This window comes from Tursiops truncatus, chromosome 1 (genome assembly GCF_011762595.2).
Source record: "Tursiops truncatus isolate mTurTru1 chromosome 1, mTurTru1.mat.Y, whole genome shotgun sequence".
NCBI classification, from domain to species: domain Eukaryota; kingdom Metazoa; phylum Chordata; class Mammalia; order Artiodactyla; family Delphinidae; genus Tursiops; species Tursiops truncatus.
In genome coordinates this window covers 35,373,565-35,394,374 of record NC_047034.1, presented here as the reverse complement: position 1 = coordinate 35,394,374, position 20,810 = coordinate 35,373,565, and the positions used below count along the sequence as shown (strand labels likewise).

The 20,810-nt window shown below is 41.5% G+C and overlaps 1 protein-coding gene across 1 annotated transcript; it reads right to left on the bottom strand.

Moving 5' to 3' along the window:
- Positions 1–17,213: 17,213 nt before the first annotated feature.
- IL20 (interleukin 20) lies at positions 17,214–20,498 on the bottom strand. Its single transcript, XM_019952120.2, is given in 5 exon segments — positions 17,214–17,898; positions 18,944–19,018; positions 19,685–19,837; positions 19,948–20,013; positions 20,302–20,498. Coding segments are annotated over 5 exon segments (525 nt in total). The 5' UTR covers positions 20,458–20,498; the 3' UTR covers positions 17,214–17,823.
- Between the last annotated feature and the right edge of the window lie 312 nt (positions 20,499–20,810).

Sequence of the window (20,810 nt, the reverse complement as noted above, 5' to 3'; positions counted from 1 at the left end):
CTCATCCCTCTTTACAACAGAATGCACACTACTCCAGAAGATCCTTCTAAATGCACAACTCTGATCATATTACTCCTGAACCCCTAAAATTACCTTTGGTTTCAGGTAAGGAAAGCTCCCCCCAGCCCATTGCTCTTTTTTCCATTTCTGTATCCGTCAGTGCCTAGCACAGAGGCTTCAACATTTTAGCTTGTTTTTTAATCAATTCTTTTTTTTTTTTTTTTTTTTTTTTTTTTTTTTTTGCGGTACGCGGGCTTCTCACTGTTGCTGCCTCTCCCGTTGCGGAGCACAGACTCCGGACACGCAGGCTCAGCGGCCATGGCTCACGGGCCCAGCCGCTCCGCGGCATGTGGGATCCACCCGGACCGGGACACGAACCCGTGTCCCCTGCATCGGCAGGCGGACTCTCAACCACTATTCCACCAGGGAAGCCCAAATTCTTAATTTCAAAACCAGGTAAATGGAATGCATTTAAGGGAGAGGATAAATTAAATTTATTTTTACTTTGATGTGATCTTCAGCTGGTTATTTCTATGGGTAAGAGTCCATGTAATAGGATGCTATTCAACCACTAAATATAGTTTGTCTTTACATTCTTCAAGAAAACCTTTTATAACATTTTAGGCTTAAAAACCAGGTTACAGAATGACATATGCAGTATGGTCCCGTTTTTGTAAACAGTACAATGAGCATATGTACATGTTGAAAATGATCTAGAAATATAAATACCAAGATGTTAACAGGAATTTTTGAGTGGTGAGATCATGAGTGTTTTCCTTTTCTAGAGCTTATCTGTATTTTCCAAGTTTCTACAAGTTTAATACAAGGGTAAGGTTTTTTAAAAGTTACTTAAAATTTAAATAAATCATTAGTCTCACCATTGCCCACAGAAAATTATTGAAATTCCTGTTGTGGAAGTACACATTCTCTGAGACCTGGCCTACTCACACCTCTGCCCATGATGCTCCCAGCCAAACTGGGCTGCTCACCTCCAACTCCTGCCTCTGCGCTGCTGTTCACAGAATCTGGGACACCCTTACCACGTGCCAAACACTAACCACCATCTGTTGCCTCGACATAGAAAGATGAAGTGATATGTTGTTGACTGTCAAAAACAGATTGCATGTATATATGTGTTCACATGCATGCATATACACATGTATAATATGTGTGTGTATACACACACACATATATCCTGCTAATGATACTTATTTTGAAGGAGTAAGATTACAGGCTGGATAGATTTTCTTTTCATCTTCAGACTATTTTGTATAACTGGTGTAAAAAGAATGCAACAAACACCATTTGAGAGTGAAAGAGACATTTGCATTAAAATTTTACCTGTTTTTAAAGGTTTCTTCCTTGAAGCTCTTGTAAAAGCTTCAAGGAATTTTTATCACCCTTGAACACCACAGGGATTTGAATTTCTTTTGTGGCACTGAATCTCATCTTTCCCCTTCCCTTGTCCCTCTCCCTCTCTGCCTCTGCCTCCCCCTCCACCCCCTTTCCCCTGGTCTAGGACCTTGGGAGGGCAAAGGAACAGATATGATCTTCTCTTTTCCTCACATTGCTCAGCACAGCAGAATAGGTTATTAAAGAAATAAACAAATAGTAAGATACTCGATATGAAAAGTATTCAGAACGATTCAGAGTCTGCATTTTGGTGGGTCATCTCATCACATGAATAAAGAAGTGAAATCTATGGAAGTATTCTAGGTGGGATATCCACTGAGAAGTATGGCAGACGTTGCAGTTACTCCTCACATCTACAGTTTCCTTCTTCTTAGGAGACAGGAAAATTGCACTTCCCTGCCCCATGGAAGCTCAGCATGGCCACGGGACTAGTTTGACCAGTGAAATATAAGTGGAAGAATCAGGTGTCCTTTCAGGTGGAAGCATTTAAAACCCAGTGCACAGTTCTCCATGCTCTCTCCTATCCTGCCTGTGTTGGGATGGCAGCATTAAGGGATGGAAGTGTTTCCTTCGCCTGTGTCCCTGAGTACCCATGATGAGCAGATTGCCCATGCTAACACATATCAGACATGTAATATAAGTGAGAAGTAATTTTTGTCGTAATAAGCCACTGAGAAAGGTTAAGGTATTGTCTGCTACTGCAGTATAACATAGCCTAACCTAATACAGAAGGAATGTTAGAGGAGAGGGATTTAAACACTTTTCAAGTCCCTTTCAACCCTCAGAAAATGAATGTAGACTCTGCTGTAGACAAAACTGTTATTCCACATGCTATTTAGACAACTCATTATAAGTCACAGAGTCTCAAAATTCTTCTTTGATGCAAAGTACTGCTTTCTCCTTGAATACAATGAAAACTATGCATTCGGCAGGATGAGGTCAGGTTACGGCATGATGCTGACCACTTTGGGATCCAGGAATTGGCTGCTCAGTCACTCAGGAGTCACATAAAGGGGAAAGAGCTCTGGAATGAAGCATGGATGGAAGTCTGAAATCCTTGTATGCAAGAGAGAGCCCTGTGCTCTTGGCAGGAGTGATGGAGAGGACCCTTTTACTCACAGGTGCCAGTAAAAAGTTTGGGACAAGCCAACAGACACACACACACACACACACTCACACACACCACACACACACTCATTTACTACATGAGTTTTAAAACTTTCAAAGCAAGGCAGGCTAAGGCCCAGCAAGTCTGAACATGTCCCAGAATGTGAGAAAGTATAGATGTGTGTCCCTGAAAACGCTTACATATAGTACCAGAAATGAGAAACGATTTGGGTTCTTAACCCAAAATAGATTTTTTTGGTTCCTCATCTTCAGCCCTAGCCCACAGGTAAATGATCAAATCCAGGGAATTATCAAAAGTCAAAGAGCTGGTGAAGAGTAGAAGCTGCTTCCAGCAATAGCGAGTGGGGCTCTCTCCACTCAAACTCTGACTTTAACTTCCAAAACGTATCCTCTTGGAAAATGTTATTACTCATGAAAATGAAGAGAGGGTGTTTCCCTCTGTGGACTAGTTCCTGCCTTGAAGTCACCACTTCTCTTCCCAGGCCAGAGACATGGCCCCACCAGAAAGCTGATCTAATGGATCTAATTGCTTGATCCTGGTTGAGTGAATTCTGCTTTTCCACAATAAGATGAGAATAAAAATAACCTGGAATAACAGAATCTGAAAGTCCACATTTCATTAACCTGGCATGAAAAGTTAGAAATTAAAAATTTCAAAGTGCTGTGGTCCCCAGTGCTGATATAAAGCTAGCAGGCTCTTGCAGGGCTCCACTCTCTAAAGTGTTTTGAGAATTCCCAGAGGGGTGTTTCTCACAGCCTTGTCCATGAACCATCCATGCCATCAGAGCTGGCTGAGCCAATGATGGCAAGCTCCAAGGGCTGCCCCACGGACGGTGAGAATGGGACTCTCCTCACCAGGTTCTTAGCGCCAATTTGCGCCAGCCAAAAAATGTTGCAAGGTCATATTCACCCCTAATAGGATGTTTGGGCCCAAAGTATTACAGAGTTCAGTGAAGCAACTTTTCCAGTTTACACTCAGAGACTTTCTTGGTCCCAGGATGCCCACATACCTCCAGAGTGATGGGTTTGGGCAGCTTCTGGTGGCATGGGACTGGAATTCATCATTTCTTAGCAGTGTGTGGGGGAATGGTTAGGGGTAGGTCTCCGCACTAGTCCAGTAAGCCAGCCAGCCTGTTGTGTAGTACGTTACTAAATACTTCCACAATTTGATATTCACAAAAACCCTGTGAAACAGAGCATACATCATTATCTCCATTTTAACAATGAGGAAGCCAAGGCAAAGAGGAAAACTTCACTAAACAGTGATTTGCCTAAGCTCGTAGAGCTAGAAAATGGGACTACCTAGACTTGACCCCAGGTCTCTGACTCCAAGTCTGGGTGTATGGGAGTCAGTACAGTGCACCGGAAAGCATGCAGCCGTGGAGCCACACTTTGTGTGTGGACCCCTGGCTCTGAGACTTAGAGCTGTGTGACCATAGGTAAGTCACTTGATTCCTCTATGCTTCAGTTTCCTCATTTGTAAAGTGAGAATAACACTACCCACCTCAGAGGTATTTGTGAGGATTAAATGAGAAAATACATGCAGGGTACATAGAAGACAGGCTGACACATTAGGAAGCATGAAAAAGAGTTAGCTATTCTTAGAATACTATTAATAGTATTTTTATATATTACCATGGCACATTTAATGCCTTTTATTAATGAAAAGAGCTTGATACAGCTACAAAAAAACACTTAGCCTCTAACTATATGAGCTTCTGTTTAGGAAAAAATTTTAAAGTGTCATAATAGTATTCCATATGGAAACAGTAGAATATGTCAGAATATACTATGGCCCATTCCAGTTTTAATCAATCTGTTTAGAGAACTTGTGAAGTTGCTTTGAAATGATAAATAGAAGGGTGGGAGAAATAGATGAAGGGGATTATGAGGTACAAACTTCCAGTTATAAAACAAGTAAGTCATGGGGATGTAATGTACAGAATAGGGGATATAATCAACAATATTGTAATAATATTGTATGGTGACAGAAGGTAACTAGGCTTACTGTGGCCATCATTTCATGATATATATAAATATTGAATCCCTGAGTTGTACACCTAAATCTAATATAATAGTGTATGTCAATTATACGTCAATAAAAAAGGAAAAAAATTTAGAAAACTTAACAAAAATAATAGTCCAGCCCCAAGAGAAGTCACATGAGACTATATGAAAACGTCAAGACCAGAATTCATTGAGTGGGCTCTTTTTTGATTAACAATTGTAATGAAAGTAAATGAGAACTAAATCGTTTCCTAAGAAGCCAAATCATTTTGTCCTAAAATCATTATACCTTAACTATTTCTACTTTCCTCTAAAGTTTGTTGATCTGAAATGTCTTTATTTCATCTTCATTTTTATTTTTTATAAATTTATTTATTTATTTTGTTTTTGGCTGTGTTGGGTCTTTGTTGCTGCGCACAGGCTTTCTCTAGTTGCGGCAAGAGGGGGCTATACTCTTCGTTGCAGTGCACGGGCTTCTCATTGCAGTGTCTTCTCTTGTTGCGGAGCATGGGCTCTAGGCGCACGGGCTTCAGTAGTTGTGGCACACAGACTCAGTAGTTGTGGTGCACGGCCTTAGTTGCTCTGCGACACGTGGGATCTTCCCGGACCAGGGCTTGAACCTGTGTCCCCTGCATTGGCAGGCGGATTCTTAACCATTGTGCCACCAGGGAAGCCCTTCATTTTTAAAATAATAGCTTTATTGAAATAGAATTCACCCTTTTATAATTCACTGAAAAGTGTACAATTCAGTGGGTTTTGGTATATTCACAGAATTGTGCAATCAGCACCATTATCTAATTTCAGAACATTTTCATTACCCCGGAAAGAAACCTCATAACCATTAGGATCACACCACACCCTCTCTCCCCTTAGTCCCTGGAAAAAACTGGTTTTCTTTCTGTCCCTAGGGTTTTGCCTATTCTAAACGTTCCCCGACATTGTATTTGAAAAGTTATAAAGATAATTTCAAGGTTAGGATATTATCGTCCTCTGAGGTGGATTTATATTTGCTTCTGGAAGGAGGGTAGGGGATTGGTAATTCCACGTTAGTTTAATCCAATCACAGAATGAGATAATTCGAAGCTGATTTTCTGTCCCTGTTAGGGGATCACCATGGGTGACCATGACACCTAGTGGGTAGCACTTTGGGATCTCAACGGGAAGCTTGACAGGGAGGTTACTAGGACCCCTCATCAGCAGGCTCAAGCACCTATTGCTGTTGCCCTGATCCTGTAAATTTGTGGCAAATTGGGCACATCTTCTGTTTCCCAACCTTTCATCAACTTTTCTGAATTTGGATGACCTTCCTCAGGGAAAAGCAGTACCCAGTGCTGGGCTCACTTCTCTGGATTTCCCTCTCCCAAATCTTGGCCCTGGAATTATGTCTGTTTTGTTATCTCTTCAAAACCTTCAAACAGTATTTTTTTCATGTTTCCTGATTTTTCCAGCTGTTCTTGAATTCTTCTCAGTGAGAAGACTCATCTAAAAGCCAACAGCTGTTTCTTCTTTCAGGCAAAACAGACAAAAAGGAAGATTCTTCCACATATTCCCCAGCTCCCCAACAGCTCAGAAAAACCAATGTCTTCTGCCACCGACAGGAAAGACACACCTGCTGGGTACATCTGTGAGGATGCAATGAGATAACACAGACAAAGTGCTTAGTGAGTTTTGTAACAACCATGTTTCTCCCTTTGTTCCAGCCTCGATAAATCTCAGAGCCAAATCTTGATCCTTCTAACAAGTTATGATTCAGAACCTTATGACATGTCCTTTGTGGAACAATCTTAGCTCAACTTCATTGTATTATCTGTGTTCTAAGTGTTTCATCTGTTTTCCTTAAATCCTGCAGTATTGCATGTATCCTTATAAGCCACCCTCGATCACTTTGAAAGGAGGTGGGACATACATAAATAAGTTAAATAAAGGTATTTTGAACTGCCATATGCTATACGTGTGAGAATATCGATATTAGCACAGGACAGAACCACTTCCCTGGGGTAGCAGGACTTCAGGTCCTTTGTCTTTTTATGCCACTCACTAACATCCTTGCTCATCCTTCATGGTCTAATTCAAGGATCCCTCCTTCAGAAAGCCTTCCCTCATCTCCCCACATAGAGGTCTTTCCTTAATTACATTGAGTCTTATATTGCTGGCAGTGACTTGTCCTACCAACCTCACTCTCTTTATATGCCTCTAACCTCCACAAAGCCTAGAAAGAGAAATTACCTCAAATTGAATTATTTTTAAAGAACTTTACTGATATACAAGTGTCATGCGATAAACTGCACATTTAAAATGTACAATATGACAAGTTTTGGCATATGTGTACAACTGGAAACCATCACCATCATCAAGATAATGAACACATTCATCACAGTTTAACCCTTCATTTGTTGGTAGACATTTAGGTTGTTTTAAATTTGGGGCTATTAAAAATAAACCTTCCATGAACATTTATATACAAGTCTTTTCATGAACATATGCTTTCTCTTCTCTTGGATAAATACCTAGGAATGGAATGACTGGGTCATATGGCAGCTGTTTCTTCAACTTTTTCAAAAACTGCTGAACTATTTTCAAAGTGGTTGTATCATTGTATATTCCCAACAGCCCATATGAGTTTCATTTCCTCCACACCTTCCCCTAGCATACGATATGGTCAGTCTTTTTTTTTTTTTTTTTGCGGTACGCGGGCCTCTCACTGTTGTGGTCTCTCCCGTTGCGGAGCACAGGCTCTAGACCCACAGGCTCAGCGGCCATGGCTCACGGGCCCAGCCGCTCCGCGGCATGTGGGATCTTCCAGGACCGGGACATGAACCTGTGTCCCCTGTATCGGCAGGCGGACTCTCAACCACTGCGCCACCAGGGAAGCCCGGTCAGTCTTTTTAATTTTAGCCATTCTAACAGGTATAGTGTGGTATCTCACTGTGGGTTTTTTGTTTGTTTGTTTTGAATTTTATTTTATTTATTTTTTTATACAGCACGTTCTTATGAGTTATCCATTTTTATACATATTAGTGTATATATGTCAATCCCAATCTCCCAAATCATCACACCACCACCCCTCCACCCTGCCGCTTTCCCCCCTTGGTGTCCATATGTTTGTTCTGTACATCTGTGTCTCAATTTCTACCCTGCAAAATAATTCATCTGTACCATTTTTCTAGGTTCCACATATGTGAGTTAATATATGATATTTGTTTTTCTCACTTACTTCACTCTGTATTACAGTCTGTAGGTCCATCCACATCTCTATAAATGACCCAATTTTGTTCCTTTTTATGGCTAATACTCCATTGTATATATATACCACATCTCCTTTATCCATTCATCTGTCAATGGGCAATGAGGTTGATTCTATGACCTGGCTATTGTAAATAGTGCTGCAATGAATATTGGGGTGCATGTGTCTTTTTGAATTATGGTTTTCTCTGGGTATATGCCCAGTAGTGTGATTGCTGGATCATATAGTAATTCTATTTTTAGTTTTTTAAGGAACCTCCATACTGTTCTCCATAGTGGCTGTATCAATTTACATTCCCACCAACAGTGCAAGAGGATTCCCTTTTCTCCACATCCTCTCCAGCATTTGTTGTTTGTAGATTTTCTGATGACGCTCATTCTAACTGGTGTGATGTGATACCTCATTGTAGTTTTGATTTGCTTTTCTCTAATAATTAGTGATGTTGAGCAACTTTTCATGTGCCTCTTGGCCATCTGTATGTCTTCTTTGGAGAAATGTCTATTTAGGTCTTCTGCCCATTTTTGGATTGGGTTGTTTGTTTTTTAATATTGAGCTGCACGAGCTGTTTATATATATTGGAAATTAATCCTTTGTCCATTGATTTGTTTGCAAATATTTTCTCCCGTTCTGAGGGTTTTCTTTTCGTCTTGTTTGTAGTTTCCCTTGCTTTGCAAAAGCTTTTAAGTTTCATTAGGTCCCATTAGTTTATTTTTGTTTTTATTTCCATGACTCTAGGAGGTGGATCAAAAAAGATCTTGCTGTGATTTATGTCAAAGAGTTTTCTTCCTATGTTTTCCTCTAAGAGTTTTATAATGTCTGGTCTTACATTTAGGTCTCTAATTCATTTTGAGTTTATTTTTGTGTATGGTGTTAGGGAGTGTTCTAATTTCATTCTTTTACATGTAGATGTCCAGTTTTCTCAGCACCACTTTTTGAAGAAACTGTCTTTTCTCCATTGTATATCCTTGCCTCCTTTCTCATGGATTAGTTGACCATAGGTACGTGGGTTTATCTCTGGGCTTTCTATCTTGTTTCATTGATATATATTTCTGCTTTTGTACCAGTACCATATTGTCTTGATTACTGTAGCTTTGTAGTATAGTCTGAAGTCAGGGAGTCTGATTCCTCCAGCTCCATTTTTTTCCCTCAAGACTGCTTTGGCTATTTGGGGTCTTTTGTGTCTCCATACAAATTTTAAGACTTTTTGTTCTAGTTCTGTAAAAAATACCATTGGTAATTTGATAGTGATTGCATTGAATATGTAGATTGCTTTGGGTAGTATAGTCATTTTCACAATATTGATTCTTCCAATCCAAGAACATGGTATATCTCTCCATCTGTTGGTATCATCTTTAATTTCTTTCATCAGTGTCTTATAGTTTCCTGCATACAGGTCTTTTGTCTCCCTAGGTAGATTTATTCCTCTGTATTTTATTCTCTTTGTTGCATTGGTAAATGGGAGCATTTCCTTAATTTCTCTCTCAGAATTTTCATCATTAGTGTATAGGAATGCAAGAGATTTCTGTGCATTAATTTTGTATCCTGCAACTTTACCAAATTCATTCATTAGCTCCAGTAGTTTTCTGGTGGCATCTTTAGGGTTCTCTATGTAGAGTATCATGTCATCTGCAAACAGTGACAGTTTTACTTCTTCTTTTCCAATTTGTATTCCTTTTATTTCTTTTTCTTCTCTGATTGCCATGGCTAGGACTTCCAAAACTATGTTGAATAATAGTGGTGAGACTGGACATCCTTGTCTCATTCCTGATCTTAGAGGAAATGCTTTCAGTTTTTCACCATTGAGAATGATGTTTGCTGTGAGTTTGTCATATATGGCCTTTATTATGTTGAGGTAGGTTCCATCTATGCCCACTTTCTGGAGAGTTCTTATCATAAATGGGTGTTGAATTTTGTCAAAAGCTTTTTCTGCATCTATTGAGATGATCATATGGTTTTTCTTCTTCAGTTTGTTAATATGGTGTATCACATTGATTGATTTGCATACATTGTAGAATCCTTGCATCCCTGGGATAAATCCCACTTGATCATGGTGTATGATCCTTTTAATGTGTTGTTGGATTCTGTTTGCTAGTATTTTGTTGAGGATTTTTGCATCTATATTTATCAGTGATATTGGTCTGTAATTTTCTTTTTTTGTAGTATCTTTGTCTGGTTTTGGTATCAGGGTGATGGTGGCCTCATAGAATGAGTTTGCGAGTATGCCTCCCTCTGCAATTTTTTGGAAGAGTTTGAGAAGGATGGGTGTTACCTCTTCTCTGAATGTTTGATAGAATTCACCTGTGAAGCCATCTGGTCCTGCACTTTTTGTTTGTTAAACATTTCTTGCATCGTGTCGACCTTTGCCTCCCTTGTTTTTCTGAGGTCCTGGATCATCTTCACTATCATTATTCTGAATTCTTTTTCTGGAAGGTTGCCTATCTCCACTTCATTAATTTGTTTTTCTGGGTTTTTACCTTGTTTCTTCATCTGGTACATAGCCCTCTGCCTTTTCATCTTGTCTATCTTTCTGTGAATGTGGTTTTTGTTTCACAGGCTGCAGGATTGTAGTTCTTCTTGCTTCTGCTGTCTGCCTTCTGGGGATTGAGGCTATCTAAGAGGCTTATGCAAGCTTTCTGATGTGAGGGACTGGTGGTGGATAGTGCTGGCTGTTGCTCTGGTGGGCAGAGCTCAGTAAAACTTTATTCCACTTGTCTGCTAATGGCTGGGGCTGGGTTCCCTCCCTGTTGGTTGTTTGGCCTGAGGCGACCCAACACTGGAGCCTCCAAGGTCTCTTTGATGAGGCTAATGGCAGACACTGGGAGGGCTCACACCAAGGAGTACTTCCCAGAACTTCTGCTGCCTGTGTCCTTGTCCTCACTGTGAGACATAGCCACCCCCTGCCTCTGCAAGAGACCCTCCAACACTAGCAGGTAGGTCTGGTTCAGTCTCCTGTGGGGTCACCGCTCCTTCCCCTAGGTCCCGACGCACACACTACTTTGTGTGTGCCCTCCAAGTGTGCAGTGTCTGTTTCCCCAAGTCCTGTCAAAGTCCTACAATCAAACCCCGCTAGCCTTCAAAGTCTGATTCTCTAGGAATTCCTCCTCCTGTTGCCAGACGCCCAGGTTGGGAAGCCTGACGTGGGGCTCAGAACCTTCACTCCAGTGGGTGGACTTCTGTGGTGTTAGTGTTCTCCACTAACACCTGGGTGTCACCCACGCAGCAGTTATGGGATTCGATTTTATTGTGATGGCACCCCTCCTACCATCTCATTACAGCTTCTCCTTTGTCTTTGGGTGCGGAGTATCTTTTTTGGTGAGTTCCAGTGTCTTCCTGTCGATGACTGTTCAGCAGTTAGTTGTGATTCCGGTGCTCTTGCAAGAGAGAATGAGAGCACGTCCTTCTACTCTGCCATCTTCAACTCTCTCTCACTGTGGTTTTAATTTGCATATACTTAATGACAAACAATATTGAGCATCTTTTCATGTGTTTCTCTTATTTTTGCATATATTTATCTTCTTTGGTGTCCGTTCAAATCTCTTGCCCAATTTTTAATTGGATTGTTTTCTTATATTTGAGTTTTGAGTATTCTTTATATTTTCTGGACCCACATCCCTTATTATATATAGGGATTTGCAAATATTTACTCCCAGACTATGGGTTGTCTTTTCATTTTCTTAGGTGTCTTTTTAAGTGCAGAAGTGTTTAACTTTAGTGAAGTCCGATTTATCAATTCGGTTTTTTATGGATTCTCCTTTTGGTGTTGTATCTAAGACATCTTTGGCTAACTCAAAGTCAGAAGGATTTTTTCCTCAGATTTTCTTTGAGAAATTTTATAGTTATAGATTTTACATTTAGATTGATGGTCCATTTTGAGTTAACATGTATATATGAAGTAAAGTATAGATCCAAGTTTATTTTTGTCTATACAATATCCAATTATTTTAGCACCGTTTCTTGAAAGATTATTCTATCTCTACTAAATTACCTCTGTACGATTGTAGAAAATCAATTGCCCCTAGTTGTGTGGGTCTTTTTCTGGACTTTCCATTCTGTTCTATTGATCTATTTGTTTTTACACCAATACCACACTGCCTTCATTGCCATTGCTTTATATAAGTCTTGAAATCTAATAATATTAATCCTCCAACTTTGTTCTTTTTCAAAGTTATTTTGGCTATTTTAGGTCTGCTGCTTTTTAATATGAATTTTAAAGTGGATTTGTCCATTTCTACCTTAAAAAAAAGGCTACTGAAATTTATATTGTGATTGCATTGAACTTATAGATCAATTTGGGGGAAATTGACATAATAATATTGAGACCTATGAATATAGTACATCATTCCATTATTAAATAATCTTCCATTTCTCCCAGCAATGGTTTACAGTTTTCAGTGTAGAGCTGTTTTACATTTCTTGTTCTTGATTTATCTCCAAGGATTTCAAACTTTTTGATGTTATTTTAAATAGTATTTTTTTAAATTTCAAGTTCCAGTTGTGTGTTGATGGTGCATGGAAATACAATTGATCTTTGTATATTGATCTTATATCCTGCTACCAAACGAAACTTTCATATTAGTTCTACTAGCTTTTCGTAAATCCATTGGATATTTCTCCCTGGATAGGCATGTCATCTATGAATAAAGACTGTTGTACTTCTTCATTTCCAATCTGGGCGATTTTTACTTCTTCTTTAACTGAATTGAGATTTAGTGATCTTGGAAGTACAGGGACCTGAGTTTTAATGCCAACTCTGCCATAACTCACTGTGTAACCTTGGACAACTCACTTTCCCTCTCTGAACCTCAGTTACCCTGTAAAGTGATCTGTAAATTCTTGCCCACCTCTAATGTTCAGTGAGACAAAGAATGTACTCTGAAAGGTATTAGCACTCTGGTTTTAATCCACAGCTTCCTGCCTCCTTCCTGCCTCAGAGGGTAGGTCTCTGAGTCCTACCCTCTTCCCGTTAAGTGACTGATTCATTGTGCTCCTGACAGTTGGGTTGAACGGGAGAGTGTTCAACCTGCCAACCTTCCAGTGAATTAGGGGTGCGGCCCTATTAGTTCATTCTTTCACCAACTGTTGTTCTGCTGCCTCCTGTTGGCAAGGCCCAGTCTGCAGGGTGTGTTATCTATTTTCTAGCAAAAGCCAAAGCCATTAATTCATGAAAAAATTAACTAAGAACCACACACGTAGAGAAGCCAATTTCATTTAGATTTTTTTTGTTTTTAATTTTTAAAAATGCATTCCATTCTCCTGCTTTTGAATTCAGTCCTTATCAATAAAGTAATTTTTCCTGAGATAGGGTAGGCTAAAAAGCTGAAAAGACACAGTCCTGTCCTGTAGGAACTTAAGAGTCCAGCAGGGGAATGGTCCGTTTGCTCTCCATCTGTATGGAAGAAGAACGGGCAGACAAAATTATACTGGACCATGTTGGAGAAGGTCTGAATCCTTGAAAACAGGGAATTGGGTCAATCCCAAGGCACGGTGGAAGTGAGAGATACAGCAGACTTTTTTTACCCTTTTTAGTCACCCTGCAACTGGATCTCATTCCTAAGTTTAGGGGATGCTCTTCCTTCTGAGCCCACCTCCCATCAGAGGGAAGGCTTGTCCAGTCTCCCTGGCATCTAGGGCATCACCTAGGTCTTTCCAATTAAATAAGCACGCCTAAAATTCTAAATCCAAAACTGATGTTACAGGAACCATGCAAACCCCACTGGTAACTAAGGCAGCAGTAGCTACATCTGATCTCCTGAAACAGCGATAGCACATCCAGTTTCTAGAATTCAGAATCATCTGTCCCAACTCTTTCATTCTACAAATGCAGTGTGGAGTAAATGAAGACCAACCAAATGAGAACAGGCAAAGGCTATTTTTTCAGAGCTTGTTATAGAAAGGGAGTCAGCCACCATCACATGTTTTGGCAGAGACTCAAAGGCCTGCAGAAGTGGGAAAGCTTTACAGGAGAAAACAAAGAAGCCATCAGGTATGCCTTGCTTGGAGGCTGCTGGTGTGGGGAAGCCATCAGTAGGCTAACTAGAAGCAGAGCATCCTATACGATCGGTTAGGGGTGCATTATTTGGTCTGATTCATGCTAGGTTGGAAGTGGGGACAAAAATTAGGGAAGCTGTCGGTTTTTAATCAATTCCTGACCATTTGGATCCAGTGGCTACAGGAGTTATTGTTCGGCTTCATGAGCTGGTTGCTAGAGACTGTGGTCTGATTTCATACAAGTCTGACTTACAGATAGCAGACTGGCTTCCTGGGCTGTTTACTGCAGATAATGGATTGGTTTCCTGGGCTGGTTGTTACAGACTGTGGATCAGAGTTCTACTTTTATACATGGTCTAGCCATTGTCTATTACTATATGCAATCTCTCATCAGAAACTGAGGCCCAGAGAAGTAGAGTGGTCTAAGATGCTTAATCCAAGGTCTAAGAGCTAAGAGTAATCAGAACTGATAGGTCAACCTGAGATTTAGCATATTTATCTTATCACCTCCAAAGGAACTTGTTCTGCTTGTTGAGGAAACAAGGTTCAGATCCATGGAAAAATGAAGTTCAGTACAGATGTTACAGAGATAAGTTGCACCAGGAAGTTAATAGTTAGTGCTACAGCTTGGCAGGAAGGCTCATCACTTTCCCCTTCAGGCAGAAGCACTGCTATATCCAGAGCCTCTGTTGATCAAGTGCTCTCTACGTACTGGGCATTCCAGCCAGGCAGCAAAGTGAAGTAGTTAAATGCACGGTTCTCCAGGCTGCCTATTCTATCATATTTTACCCTCACCATTATTAGCTGTAAACTTGAACAAGATACTTTACCTTTCTGGTCTTCAGTTTCCTCATCTGTAAAATGGGGATAACAAGGACACCTAGCTCATCATGCTCTTGTGTAAATTAAATGAGCAGGCACTTGCAACACACTTAAAACAGTACCTGATACTTAATATGTGCTTGTACAAGTTAGATATGACAATCTTGTTTAGTCTTCACATCAATTCAGCGTGATAAGTAATATAATCCTACTTTGCAGGTGAAGAAACTAAGGATAGTACTAAGGATAGTTATGTCACTGGTCCAAGATAGTGAGTGTCCGAATCAGGATTTTCACTCATGTCTCTATGAAGCCCAAACTTATTATTCCCTCCCACTGAGCTTCTGAACACTAGATGCCACTGTTGGGAAAGGAGACAGTAGAGTGGGAAAGCATAGAGGGCCGTGGTAGCAGGATGTCTCAACTCAAAGCTTGGTTCTGCCCTTGCACAAATTACCATCTCTGAGCACGTTTTCCCTTGCAAACTGGTAATAATAACCTACCTCACAGGATTGTTTTAAGGATTAAATAAGATAATGTATGTGAAGCTTCCAGAACAGTGCCTGGCACATGAGAAGTACTTAATAAATGACAACGATCATTTTCACTGTTAGAATTGAAAGTGACAACTGTAAACTATTCTTTAGAGTCTGTCCCTTAATGGCCCACCTTCATGAAGTTTTGTCTTAGTCTCCAAACTGGTTTGACTCTCCACTGCTGAATTCCCCATTGTTGGTACTGTGGTAGCTCAAGCAGAGACCAGAAAAATGACTTGGAGGAGGAGAAGGGTCCTGCAGGGGAGAGGAATAAACAGGCAAGGAGTGGTTACATGGTAATGTGGAGTTCCAAAAGACCAAGGCTTCCCATGGCCCAGAGTCTCAGAAGAATCAGAAATGCTTCCCAGAAAACAAAGGGAGGAGCTTCATCCTCAGTTCTGTGGGTCAACCTGAGATACGCCCTCAGCATGTCTCATGTTGGTTCTAATTTTAACACTGAGATCAGTGAAGTTGAATTTGCAACTGTGCCTTGAGAGTTAAAGCTGAGTCGTTTGTCAGACTGGTCAGGGAAACCAGAAGACAGGCAACTGGACAATCTGATAGAAGAAGGGTGATCATAATGGAGAGTATAAAAACAAAAATGCCCTGTTTCAAAGGAACATAAAAGACCATCTCTTCCATCACCCTGAAAAGTAGATATTATCATCTTGTTTTCCAGATGTTCCTAGGTTAAATTTTACAGCCCAAATCAATCAGGTAACCAGAATTGAATCATGATTTGAATCCAAGATAAAAGATCTGGAGAAAAACACACCTAGGGATTTCCTTGGTGGTGCAGTGGTTAAGACTCTGCCTGCCAATGTAGGGGATACAGGTTCGATCCCTAGTCTGGGAAGATCCCACATGCCATGGAGCAACTAAGCCTGTGAGCCACAACTACTGAGGCTGCGCTCTACAGCCTGCGCTCTAGAGCCCGCGAGCCGCAACTACTGAGCCCGTGTGCCACAACTACTAAAGCCCACGCGCCTAGACCCCGTGCTCAGCAACAAGAGAAGCCACCTCAGTGAGAAATGAGAAGCCCGCGCACCGCAACAAAGAGTAGCCCCCGCTCGCCACAACTAGAGAAAGCCTGCGTGCAGCAACGAAGACCCAACGCTGCCAAAAATAAATAAATTAATTAAAAAAAAAACCCTAAACATTTCAGAATGGTTATCTATGGGTGATAGGATTATGAGTGATTTTCATTTTCTTCTTTATATTTTTTGTATTTTCCAAAATTTCTCTACTGGGTAGTTGTTACTTAATAATGAGAAAAAAATCAATAAAATTATTTAAACTTCATCAGGGCCGAGGATGAGGGCTGGGAGCAGAAACCAGAAGCAGTGGGAAAGCTCACTATAGGAGCATCAGTCTGCTGTTTCTGAAACTGTGGAAACTAAACTGCTAAGCTGAGGTGCTATTCGGAGTGAGCTGGGGAGGAAGGAGGCAAGCAATCCAGGCCAGAATTGTGGCTCCTTCAAGCCCAGGGAAGCTCAGCATGAAAGGGGCCTGGAACGAGAACACTGACTTAATCGTTGTTTCCAAACTCAAAGACTTAATCCAGGAGCAACCTATACCATGAGGCTGGCCAGAATCCAAAATGGAAGGACCTCAAAAGAGGGCTCATGCACCTCCCTGGGCAGGGCTCGGGAAGTACACTTTGCCCCTGTGCATTCTTAGCCCTTATAATAGAGCTTCCTGCCCATTATAATTTGTGTTGCAATGAAGACCTCTGACACAGAAGTATGAAAGCCTGAAATGAGAAGGAAAACAGTGGTACAGAGGGGAGAGTGCTCAACACCAGCAAGGAGGAAGCAGGGAGGGCTGATGCCCCTCACCCAGTCACAGTCCCTTTATGTGGAGGGCAGAGTCATGGGATCAGAGCCGTGGGTGATTTAGGAGATAGAGCTGGGGATGCATTTGGCAGGGGAGAGAAGGCCCAGGTTCTCACTGGCATCTTCCTTCCCCGGAGAAGCAAGAGGTCCCTAAGTAATATGAGATTCAAGCTCATCCCCACCATTGTTTCTACTCCTGAAGCATTTTCAAACTCCAAGCAGATATCATACGGAGAAAACTTTATTTGTAAAAATACATTCTGGCCCCAGAGGATTCCATAAATGGAAGATACACAAGTCTGGGGTTTGGGAGTTGAGTAGGGGTGGTCAGTAATTGTAAGACAAGCCTGTAATTTCACATCAGAAGTTCTTCTTCCACAACCCACGCTTAGTAGCCATTGGTTCAGTTTTAAGTATCTCTTAAAACACTGGTGGTCAGTAAACATGTCCTTAATTTAATAAAATTCTAGCCACTCCTCTAGAATTTAGAAGGTTTGTTTACTGTACGAAAAACCTGCTCTAGTTGGGCTATAAATATAATCTGTGAATTGTTTTTAAAAGTCTCATCTTCAAATATAAAAATAAATAAGTTAAATAGCAGAAATAAATATATTAACTAATAAATACACTCAACAGTAAAAAAGATCTTATTAAAATCTGATAAAACTCTAGATTAAGAATAGGAACACATGAAGATAATCACAATAAGGAAACAAATAATAAATAAATAATATACACAGTGACCAGCACTAAATTATACAAAAAGAGATGGTGGTTTGGGGTCATGCCTCCTGGGTACTGAGGGCTGGGAGTCTGGGCCCAGAATACTCTCAGAAGCATCACTTTCTTCCTAGTCCATCTCCATCCAGCTCAGGAGAATGTCTAGCTCCCCCAAAGCCTTCACCACTGCTGCCTGAGGCTGAAGCTGGAAGATACCAAGTGAAGTGGTGAGCAACTCATAAAGAGACAATGTGGGCTCCAAGGTTAATCCTCTCCTTTCACTGGTAGGTCTACTGGAGATTGTAAACAGAGCATCTTTTTCAAAATGAAGAGCTCGAGAGACATTATGGAACCTCAAGATCTCACAAGAGGGAGGAAAAATCATTGAGTCCAATCACCCGAGTCTTACATAGAGAAACTGAGGCCCGGGGGGTAGCAGAATTGGAACTACAACTCAAGCCTCTTGAATCACAGAGATCAAAGTAATTAGGCTGTTTTTTAAAGAAAGATGTGTGTGTGTGTGTGTGTGTGTGTGTGTGTGTGTGTGTATGGGTTGCCTGCTGTGCATCCTTCAATGGAACAAATATTTATTGTGCTAAGTAAGCATTGGGCTGGCTAGGGACTCAGAAATGAATGACACCGTCACTACCCACAGGGAATTCACAGTTGAGTGAGGGAGACAGGCAGAAGCAGGCAATTAAAATGTAGTGTGGGAAATAGATGATGGGGTCCCCACAGGATGACAGGAGCACTTAACTCTGAGAGAAGTAGCCAGTGCCTTCCTGGAGGTGATGCCTAGGCTGAGTCTTAAAGGATGAGTAGGAATTAGTGAGTGTGGAGCAGACTCCGGCCTTCCTGGCAGATGTGCAAAGGCATTGAGGTGAGAAACAGCATGGCACGGGCATGCATGAAATTGTGAGTGACTATTTTGAGGGTATGTACAAGCGTATGAATGATGGAAAACTATCGCCTCTAGTTTGTGTAGTTGAAAAGTTCAGATGTCTCTGGAGTGACTTGATGGAATCATGGCTATTCCTTCTTGACTCCCAGAGCATCTTGCAGAGACAGCACCTTTCTAGAGCCTGAATGGGTATCCCCTGGGTTAAAGAAGAGGGACAGTCCACATGACCTCAGAGGGCCATTAACCTGAGGGCTGTAACATTTCTTTGAGTATGAACATCTATCACACCCATCTATGATCTCAGTTCTAAAAACACACTCATCCCAACCAAGGCCAAAACTGCATATACCTCTTCGTAGTGGCTCATAAGCTGGCTGTATTTCTCCATTGCTTCCTCCCCACTAGGGCATGTCATATGGGCATGCTGAAAAGAATACCAAAGAATGATAGATTTTATTAAAGATTCTGATTTTCTGCCCTTGCCATTGACACGAAGTAGGTGGAAGTTCTATTCTTTCACCTATAGAAGTCTTTTCAGACCTCCTTATTTAGGATCATTAAACTGATCACCAGCTAGAAGAGGAAGCATATAGAGCTCATTGTTTCTTTTTAGAAACAGGCAGCACTGAAAGAGTTTGTGATCACTGTATCCCATCTGGCCTACACCCCCCAACCCAGTTCTAGTCTAGCTCCCTCCAGAGAGCCCCCATGGGAAAGAGAATTGGATTCCTAGGTCCTATCTTGAGATTGAGTCCGGTTGTCTGCTGATTAGCTGCCTGGACTCAGTATGCACTAGTATGCCGCAGGATAACTCACCTACAGAAGAAGCATAATTTCATGGATACTAGGAAATTATCAGTGACATCAAATAGGTAGCACTTTATAGTTCTGTAGACATTTTGCATGAAGCTTGTATTCAAAAGTAAATATAACCGAGTTCTTATTACCTAGTCACATGGCTCAACACAGATTATTAGAACTCTTGGACTCAGTTCTTCCATCCATTAAATGGGGCTAAGAATGAGCCTGATTGCTAAGTCCTTGAAGCTATGTGCTGAGGTGGATCCTTTTACCCAAGACCCTTAGTCACACAGAGACAGAGGTCCTTCTTGATGGTAAGAAAAGAGTTGGCGAGACCGCTGATCTTCTGGAGGATACGGTGGTCAGGTGTCTGTTAGTTTTTGAATACTCTGTCCAGGTAGAGTCTCAGTATATGGCGGAGGAGGCAGCACTGACCTGCAGGCTACAAAGAAGACTGGCGTGTTGGTGGGCGGAGGGTGTCCAGGGACAAGGGTGATGGAGATTCCCCCGACTCATATTTCTTCCCAGAACTCATACAGACCAAGCATGTACCTTTGTGTCTTGCAAAGGCTGAGTCTTCCTCAAGATTCTGAGGTCAATGATTTCATCTTTGGGTTGCTAAACAGAGGAAGGCAAGATGAAAAAGTACAGGTTAGTAACTGTTGCCAGGATCTTAGACATCCAGACCTCCCATCCCCTCCCTGCCATGGCACAGTGGACAGAGTCCCTCTCCAAAACACTTTTGAATTATGAACTACAGATATTTCCTGGGAACACATCCTCCTGGTAAGGAGTCCCCAGCCTGCCTCTTTTTGTGATCCCACTGCTGGGGGACAGAGAAAAATAAATAGAAAAGTGGGGAGGCAGTCACAAAGTGAAAGGTGGGGTCCTTCCCTCACATAGCACTCTGTCCTGTATCTCTGAAAATCCACTTCGAATTGCCTGAAGACTTGTGGTGATCACACAGCTTCCCAAATGGAGTGTCTTCAGCCTGGCAGAAGGTGTCCAGAAGACACAAAACACAGCAGAAAGAAGGCAGAGGGGAAGACCAGAGCCTTTCATTCTGGAGACCAGGAGATTCTGGAGCCAGATTCTGGAGACCACTGGAGCTAAGAATTCAAAGGAAAGAGCATGACTTATTGATTTCCCCATCTCATGTCTTAAGAAGCCAGTCCTGTCACCAGGGACATGCCTCCCCCAGTCCCCGATATCCCCTGGTGAAACTTAATAGCTTCATCTGACTTCAGATGGTCTGGCGCATTCATCCAACTTACTAAGAAAAAGAGAAGAGAAGGCTTCGGGTGCTTGTTCAGGGTCTGAGTATGAGTTGGTGCTACAGGTCCTGGCTCCTTTATTCTCTCCCCATCCCAGCCCCATCGTTATTGCCCAGCAGGAAAGGCCTGGAGCAGCAGGCA